The sequence below is a fragment of the Chaetodon trifascialis genome, chromosome 8, assembly GCF_039877785.1.
Source record: "Chaetodon trifascialis isolate fChaTrf1 chromosome 8, fChaTrf1.hap1, whole genome shotgun sequence".
In the NCBI taxonomy this organism is placed as follows: Eukaryota; Metazoa; Chordata; class Actinopteri; order Chaetodontiformes; family Chaetodontidae; genus Chaetodon; species Chaetodon trifascialis.
In genome coordinates this window covers 3,897,940-3,907,124 of record NC_092063.1, presented here as the reverse complement: position 1 = coordinate 3,907,124, position 9,185 = coordinate 3,897,940, and the positions used below count along the sequence as shown (strand labels likewise).

Here is a 9,185-nt window from a genome sequence, read left to right as displayed (position 1 = left end):
TAAAATGAGAAGAAGATGTTCGGCTGCAGCCTCGAAGACACAGAAAGGTTGTGCTGAGCTGTCTGGAGTTATGGTGGCTAACAGGAACAGCAGCACAGCTAACAAACACATAATCTATCTTGATATGACAGCTGGCATGTATGGAGTTACATAACAGATGGCAACAAGCGCTTGAGAACTGGGAAGCGACCGCGTTTCCTCCAGGAGGAATCCAAGTCCATAACAGGTCTATTTTCCTGCTCCGAGCACAAATCTCATCACCCCAGCCCGAGACATGATCCTTTCCTTCACTTCAGTGCTGTGACACGTGACAGATATCCTCACTGCAGCAGTTTAATCCACCACTCACTGAACGTGCACCATAAAGGACCGACTTCCTCGTCAAATAACTTCATTTTAGTTAATATAGAGATCAATCCACGCTGGGTCTTTAATGGTTTCTGCTGGACATTTGTTCTGGGGATTATTTCCCCACTGACTTCAAAACCTCTGGAAACTCAGAGATGATGAAATTATGCTGTACATCATTAGAAATTAATGATATCCTAAATATATTGGATAAGGACTTACGCTTGTCAAATCTTGTTAGTTAGGGAGTGTCTGAAAATTATTAGGGGGTGGAGGAGGGGGTGGGGATTTACATGTTATTTCAGCCTTTTCCTTCTGAGTTGCACTGTTAAAAAATGTCTCTTTTGTGTGCCGTGTAATAAAGGTGTGTGTGGCAGTAGAGGACAACAATCCTGTCATCACCCTGAATTTACACTGATTGTTGAACAGCAGATCGCATAATATTTTACTATGGAGAAGAGCGGCTCACACCTTTTTATATGCATCGTAACAGGTAGAGGTACAGTCAAGGTTGAGAGGTAAAAATGCATTCTCATAAAATTATTAATTACCTGTTCAAAAATGTAGTTGGTAACCCAAGTATTACAATATTAATAGTGAATTATTCTTAATTATTGTTTACTTTCCATGACTTTTGGATTACCTCATTACCAAATATGCAAATAAAGACAAGAGAAAAGGAACATTGTGTTGTTATATTTATTATGTTTTGTACAAATTGCGATTATGTGCATTTAAATGGATTTTGTTAATTATGCTCTTCACAGCTGCTGTTCAGCTGCTCTGACCTGTTAGTGTGGATGCTGAAATTAAAAGCAAGAGGTTCCGCGATGTGTAGCTTGTGTTAACGTTAGCTAACGGGATTTCAGCGTAGCTAACATTAGCAGTTGGTTTTAGCCGTTAGCCTTTGGATGGTCACTTAATGTTTCAGTAATCTGCTTTCTTTCTCTAACTTTAATGGAGTATAGTTACTGTGTTTTGTATTGTAAGTTGTGAGTTGCAGTATTTTCACTATTTTGCCGTAAATTTGGGCTCTTGCTTTGAGATATTAGAGGATTGTGTTGCAGTTTTAAAGGGAAGTGTCCAAAGAAAATATTAATAACACTGGGGGTTTTACTTGTTTAAAATGTGAAATATAAGCTTAATCCCACCTTCCCACTCCAATTATTTTCACACGGTCCCTTAATTATATTCTATTTAAACCTGCATTTCAGTTGAACAATCATTCTTCTTCTATAATTTGCAAAACTCTTAGTGTGATGGAGGTCGGCGTCTCTTGGTTCATTATCCAGAAATACTGCAGAATCATTTTAAGCACAGCGTACCTGAAGAGTGTCACTCTATAATTATCACATTTTACTATCTTGTGTATTGGATTGCAGTTATTGCGGGTAACTCGGCATCGAGCCTGAAACACGAAAAAACTGATTGTCCCATATTTCTCCTAATTACAACAGCTGTGATCAATTTTTCGGTTGTTGTTGTGTCCAATTACTTCCTTGACCAAGTCCCCACAGTCCTCTTGCACTGCAGCCAGAGCTCAGCAAACGAGCCGCTGCCTAAAATTGTCTGGAACATTTGTAGACGACGCAGAGGTTCGCTGCGGTGTAAATATATTTAAGACTCGTTAGCAACATCTAATCCCACATTCATCCTCATAATCTTGCTTCCAATCTTTAATGATAGCGAGACTGCTTCCATGCATGTTCCAGCTGTAGCAGTGCAATGATGTTAAGGATCCAGTGAACACATCTCCCCTGTTTCTCATCCTTTACCAGTTAGTATCTCACTGTGGTCTAATATTCTGCCTTTATAGAAAAACATATTTATCATTCCTGACCCATGCAGCGAATAATTGACCAATTATTCAGTAAAATAAGTGCAGATTCTGCATAAAGTCGGCAGTGAATTGGCGGCGCAGGATAAACTAGCTGCTTGTGTAAGTGCGTGACGTCTCTTTGTTACCTGTGATTTAACATCTAACTTAAAATAATTCCCCTGCTGTTGTTTTTCTTTTCACTTAAGTTCAGCAGCATGGCCGAAAAGTTCTGCTTCCTGCGGTGCAACAGAGAGGATGGAAAGCGATTATGCAAGGCACTGGTGAACAGCATATGATGATGTATGATCCAAACAAATCTTCCTCCGGCCCTCGACAGCAGCACATAGGCGACTGGTATCGTGATGCAATTAATCTCCATAATCTCCACCACTTCAGTAAGAGCACAGAAAGAGAGCCCGAGCTGCTTGTTTTGCTGTCACTTTGAAAGTGTCATCAAAGTTTTCCTTAAAATATATCAACTCTTTTCCCACAATGAGCCGGATGAGGCAGATTAATAAAACACAAGAAATACCTCACGGTGAGAACACATGAAGGCAGGAGTGCGCAGGATAATCCCTGCCCACACACACACACACACACCCCAAAAGTCGAGGACAAAGAGATGTTTTCCAATTGAATTTCTTGAGCTCTGCCTGTTTCACTGATCTCGCACGTTATCTCAAATAGGGAAAACCTCCAGTCCAACAGTGAGAGACGGATGAAAAGTGCGACCCACGTTTACCTTCCCTCCCAGAAAGAAAGACATAAACAACCAGAGCAGAAATATTTCTTTGTTTGACAGGACTGCAAACCTACAGACGCTCATTAAGTCTGTCATCGTGCTAATAAATCCAATTACCCCTCAGCTGTCGCAGACATGCATCCATGAAAACTGGAATTTCGCACTACTGTTCGCTCTGCCTGAAAGTTTTCATGTTTTATTGTTTCGCAGCTCTGGATTGGAGTCAATTCGAGAGGACTTTTTAATGTCAAAGCGAAAAAAGATATGAACAAGTTACAAATCTGAAATTCACACTTCAGCCTCTTGACTGAGACACACCTGAAGCATCACCGGTGCAGCCATTTGGGTTTAAACACAAGCTCCGAGCAGCCTGACAGAGCAGAGGTGCATCGACTGAATACTGACTTTGAGGGGTGAACACATGCATTTGTATTTTGTTTTTGTAATTAATTTAGACATGAAAGCATGACACCTTTTTCGACCTCTGTACGGGCACTGTGGCTACAGCAAACCTGACTTTTCTGAGAGTTTTTGCAAAGCTTTTTCATCCAAAATCGCCCCAAAATGGCAACTGATTCATCCGGGAAGCATGTGTATGAGAGGAATTACAATCAAGCTGTCATTAGCTCGAGGCCAATTGTACTGGTAATTGTGAGAGGATGACAACAGGTTGGCCGGCATTAAGGCTCATCTTCCTCTGGCTAGTTCAGCACCTGCCTGCTGGCCACCAGCCTAATTTTTTCCTGACAGCCTCGGCAGGTATGATTGATGCCCGACGGCCTCTGATGGCGTGCGTGTCTCGGTGCCAAGCTGCTCAATCCATACAGTACTCCCTCTTGAAACTCATTTAAGCCACACCTGCCGCTGCACACACTGGTGGTTTGGGGTCCCCTATAGGCTCACTGTGGACACGCACTCTTTCAGATAAGCAGATACTGTGTGGTGCTGATAATATTTTGGCAATTGCGATCGCCTTTGGGGTATTTCTGAGGCAATGCACATTAAGAAACGTCGAGTAGCTGATGCTGCACAATGCTGGTGGCTGACAATAGGTTTATCACTGGCATCGGGCGACATAATTGACAGGAAGCTCCTCGTTCACGTGGCTTCAGCTATCATTTTCCCATGGCCCTTTCACCTCTGCTCAGTCCAGTCCCTCCTCACACGCAAGACCACAAAAATGGAAACACTTGAGCTTTTTCTCTATTGTTTAGTGTCGATAATCTCGCTCTTCGCCTTGTGTACGATGACCTGAATGCGCTGCGGTATACTGAACTCTTTATCCTCTTTTTATGCCACACACACACACACACACACACACACACACACACACACACACACACACACACACACACACACACACACACACACACACACACGCGGCACTTTTAGCTCCAAAGAATTTTAAACCTCCCAATGTCCTGATACTATTGCATTTTTCATTGGTATTTTAAGCAAAGAGTTGTGAGGTCTTAGAAGTCAGCTGGCATTAATTCCTCTGAGGCAGGGGGATTCAACTCCTCCCTGGAAAGAGGCTTAAAAGAAAGTTCTCCTGCCTCCAGATGACTACATTTCTCCTTTCTCACATATATTTTCATATTCCTTAGTGGACAGCTGAACCGTAGATAATTAAATGTGAGCAGAGCTTGTTCTGTTTAACGTGCAGTAAGGAATTTAATAAAACAATGAGGTTTATTGTTTTTCTGTATGCAAATTCTGTAAATTAATGTCTCCGACCAGAGAAGTTGACCACTTGTCTCTGTTTTCTATGGTTGTGGGCAATCGACTGTCAGGGGTGCATGTGTGTACATAATACATCAAGGCAAGAAGAAATACAAGGAAACTGAGATCATTAATGCTGCTTTGTGGAAAAAACATGCAATTTAATGTTTTTTTTTTTTCTACTGCTGTAACAGCGAGCTGGAGACACGAATGGCCGAACATCACGTGAGGAGGAAGATTTCTGCCTTAAATGAGACCAGAAGCATAAGTTAACTGGAGCATTCTGTACAGCTGAGGTCGTATCAGAGGTCTAACAGTCCATTAAATGAACTTCTCCATTCGCATCACATCTATTCTGGCCAGCTTGGAGAACCAGCGATTAGCGTGTGTGTTACTGTGGGACGCCGTTTGAACAAAACCAAGTTTCTGGCAAAGGGACACGGCTGCTGTCTGCGGCGAGCTGACGTCCAGGACGAGGTGGGTGTAGCCTCGCTCTTTGCAGAAGTCGAGGGCCTTCCTCGTCAGCTGCGAGCCCACGGTTTTGCGGCGCCACGAGAACGCCACAATCACGTGGGACATCTCGCCGTAACTCCCGTCTCCGGCGTCTTGGGCAATCTCGGAGCCTCCTCCCATCAGTCCCCCGTTGCAGTCGTCAAACCTCTCACCTTCCTCTCCTTCCCTTTTCCCCATCACCGCCACCATGCCCACCACCTTGGACTGGCCGTTGACGTCTGCCTCTGCCACCCAGAAACCGTTATCTGGGTTTTCCAGGTAGCTGGCTTGAATGTCAGCCATGTCTGCGCTCAGCCTCCTCATCATGTAGCCTTCGTAGATCTCGTGACAGCAGTAATAAATGAGGCCAGCCCATGCACTGCCAAAGAGTAAAGCTTGGAAGTAGGAGCTGCCTCCCAGCACATAGCCGGCCATGGAAATGCTCAAAGCGACGCCAACGTGGTCTGGATGGCTCAGGGCCTTGAAGAAAGCCGGGTATACATGTTCAAGTAACCCGGTGCGAAAGAGCGAAACGACCACATGTTCATCTGAGGGTCTGTACTCCCTGATGGAGACTTGACCTGCATGTTAGAGAGGAAAAAGAGAGGGAGGGGGGCGAGAATGAGAGCTCAGTGAGACTAATCTGCCTGTTGTTGCAACAAGAAATTCCTGCTGGATTTCACAATGGGCTCAATACGCTCACGTAACTTGTTGTTAAGAAGAAAAAAATCAATGCGGCTCTCACAGAGTTTCACCCTTTTCTTCTCTAATTCGACTCAATTCCACATGAATAAAAAAGCTGGCATTTGGGTATGACAACCTGAGGTGAAAACCACAATTAAAATGATTATGCCATTGTTCCTCTTTACAACTTCAGGAGTCACTCTGAGATGAAACACAATTAGCTCTCAAAACGGTGAAAATCAGAGCGAGGCGAGGCTCCTGAGGCAGCAAACAAAAGGCGTTTAGTTTCACCCAAAATGAGTTATGTGTCATCCAGGCATGTTAGCGCTGCCATTCATTTACACCCTAGCTGTCTTTACAGCGCTCACGTTCGTAATCACTGGAAAAAGGAAGGAAAGGTGAACATAATCAGAGCATCGACTTACAGTTCTGTTTCTGGGCCATGCCGACTCGCTCCCCTCGTCTTTCGCTCACTCTGAAGGACTTAACGCCGCTGCTCCGCCTGAACTTAAGCTACAGATTGTGATAAGCAGCCATTCACAAAAGGGATTGAAATTAGTCTGAGCATGCTCACCTATGAGCCCACACACACACGCACACACACACAAAGAAAAACTTGGAAAGCTTAAGTGACTTTGAACTAAAACTACCAGTGATTGTATAAAATATTGATGATTTAAGTTATCAGAGATGACGGTGATCTGTGGAGCTTTTATACTTTAATTGAAACCAGTCACAGTGTTGCTTTGATTATGAAACATATTTATCTAAACTTAATTAGCTCAGTCAACAGAGTAAAGAACTCTATCACTGGATTTCACCGGGAGGATGAGCACCGATCCTGAACATATTAAGTCTGAGCACTGAGCAGAATGTGAATTCGGCGCTCGTTCGTAGATATCTTGAAAAAGAAGAATAAAATGTTCGTATTAATCTCCTTTTGGGTGCTTCAGCTCTGCTTCTGTTCTCTGGGGAAGCCACTGTGGACCTCCGCACCTCCTCTCCTCCGTAGTTTGAGGTGAAAGTAAAACTAATAACGTCTATCCCCTTGACGTGAGAGCGTCCTATGGCGTCAGTGTCTTGTGCAATAACCCGGTGGCCCTCTGACATGATTAAATTTCCCCGGCAGGTGAAGGGCCTTTACACCTGTTTAAATCAATAGCCGAGCCTCATGAATCCGTGAGCACTCGAAGGTCAAGCAACCCTGGAACCTCCTCAAACCATTTCAGCAGTGAATTCTGAATCGTGCACCCTGCAAGTCAAACACATTTAAAACCACCGCTGCAGCCACACTTGATGAGTGTAGAATATTTCTTATGTTTACAAGCTGGATGATAAAAAAATCCCCGTTCAGAGGAGCATCACAGTTACATAAATGTGATGGTAATCTAACATGGTCTCATTTCAGAGTCGCTGTTACTCTGAAGTCACAATCTTACGAGGCCGAGTCCATGACAGGACGCAAACCTGAGCTGAACGCCGTCGGATTAAAATAACAGCTTCAGCAGTGCAAGTTAAATACAGCACGCAGAGAAATATAGCCTGATTAAACTCACTGTAATACATGTCTCATCTAAGTCATCGCTTCTTCTCACAGAAAATGAATCAGTTTAATGAACTATGAGACACTGAATGAGCTGATTTTATGTGATTTAGCTTTGAGTCAGTTCAACAATAGATGATAAACGTATGGAAATAATGAGGTGATACCACTTTGTGAACACGTGTCAAAGGTATTTTGTCCTATGACGATCAAAGTTGCTTGGACACATTGTCCGGAAACGAAAAGTCGCAAGTAAAAAAAGTTAAAGTAGCCCTCTGTAGACAAACCACACGCTTCACTTCTAAAGGGAACAGGAGCGCCAGTGAACTGCATTTTTATCCACACAAGAATCGTAAGAGAAAGAGGCCGTTCAGTACGCCTGTCAGACACGACGGGATTAAACCATTACATTACTGTTTTCCACCCAAATCCAGTGGCTAGTCATCATCTGAACACACCTCGTACAACTTCATTTCCACTCATTTCTCTCCAGAAACCCTGAGCCTCAGAAGTGCGTGCACGCAGAGCCGAAACACTCCCCGGAGATTTCTGTTCAGCTCAGGCCATTTTTCATTATTATAGTAATGCATTTGCTCTTGTATTGAATATATGTTGGGAAATACTTCAGTCTTTATGTCATGGTAATGTCTAAAAGCGGCGCTATCAAAGTAAAACATGGATATTGAGTCGGACCTGTGATTTTCACCTGAGCAGTGAGAGCTGTGGTGCTGCCGCCGCCTCGCCCTGCAGGACACGCAGCATCTCCGGCAAACACTAAAGAAAGCTTCCAGCACTGAATGTGAATCACTTCCATCACAACTGATTTGCAAGAGCAAAGGTGTTTTGAAAGGAAGGTAGCGCTGCCTTTAATTAGCAACACGTTGCTATAGAACAGATCTTACAAGTAGAAAAATGTTGATATCAGCAAATTATTCACTGACGACGTATTTAAGTGTGAGCCAGCAGGTGGCTAAGTTAGCTTAGCATTAGGCTAAAACAATTAGAGGAGAGCAGTGAGAAGTTTACATCATCTGTTCTTACTGTTTGTGTTTCGCTGTAGTAGCGGCGCCGAGAATCAGGGAGCACATTAAGTTTTAGTGATTGTGTGACACAGTTTTAGATTATGAGAGTTAGGAAATCACGACAAACCCAAGAGCAGTGCAAGGTTACCGTCCTTCAGGTCTTATTTTATGACAATCTCACTTTATCACAACCCAAGTCATGCCTCCGCCTGTGCTGCTGCTCAGACTCGTCGCTCACTGTAAGCAGAAAAAAGTGATTGTCTCACCTCAAAGTGAGAATCCCAGTTAATTTTCATACTGGAATAACAAGATTTCACACTGACACAAAACCCTCTTATGATGCTACAGCGTTTTAAAATCAGCTGAATAATAACAGGAAGTTGTCCAGATGAGAGGGACGATGGGGTCAGTAGTAGAGATGGTGATCAGCAGGTTTCCCTCTGAAGCTCACAGATGTTTCACGGCTGTAAATGCAACACTGAGGATTTTATAGCAGAACTAAAGTCAAAGTTTGTAATAGCTTCAGATCTCCATGAAGTTGAGGTCTTGGATCCTTTTGTATGTGTCAAAATAAGGTGGAAAACCACAAGGGCACAACAGACTGATCTCAGGGGGACAAATGATAGCAAGTTAGCAATGCTAACGTTAGCAGCCGTTACACACAAGCTCATTGGTGGAGTGTGACCCACCTGAAAAACACCTGCATCCTTTGCTTTCTGTGTAAACCAGTGTGTCAGAAGCTTCTTGACGTGCATCGCTTTTCCAGAAAGGTGGTCATTTGGTCACGTTTGCGCTCCAGATCGGCTGGAGCGA

The 9,185-nt window shown here is 43.5% G+C and overlaps 1 protein-coding gene across 1 annotated transcript; it reads right to left on the bottom strand.

The window, feature by feature from the left end:
* Positions 1 to 4,761: 4,761 nt before the first annotated feature.
* Positions 4,762 to 6,336, bottom strand: LOC139335470 (N-acetyltransferase family 8 member 3). Its single transcript, XM_070969088.1, has 2 exons — positions 6,233 to 6,336; positions 4,762 to 5,704 (listed from the first exon to the last, which is right to left on the bottom strand). The coding sequence occupies exons 1-2, from the start codon at positions 6,249 to 6,251 to the stop codon at positions 4,953 to 4,955; spliced, it is 771 nt and encodes a 256-aa protein (XP_070825189.1). The 5' UTR covers positions 6,252 to 6,336; the 3' UTR covers positions 4,762 to 4,952.
* Positions 6,337 to 9,185: the final 2,849 nt, after the last annotated feature.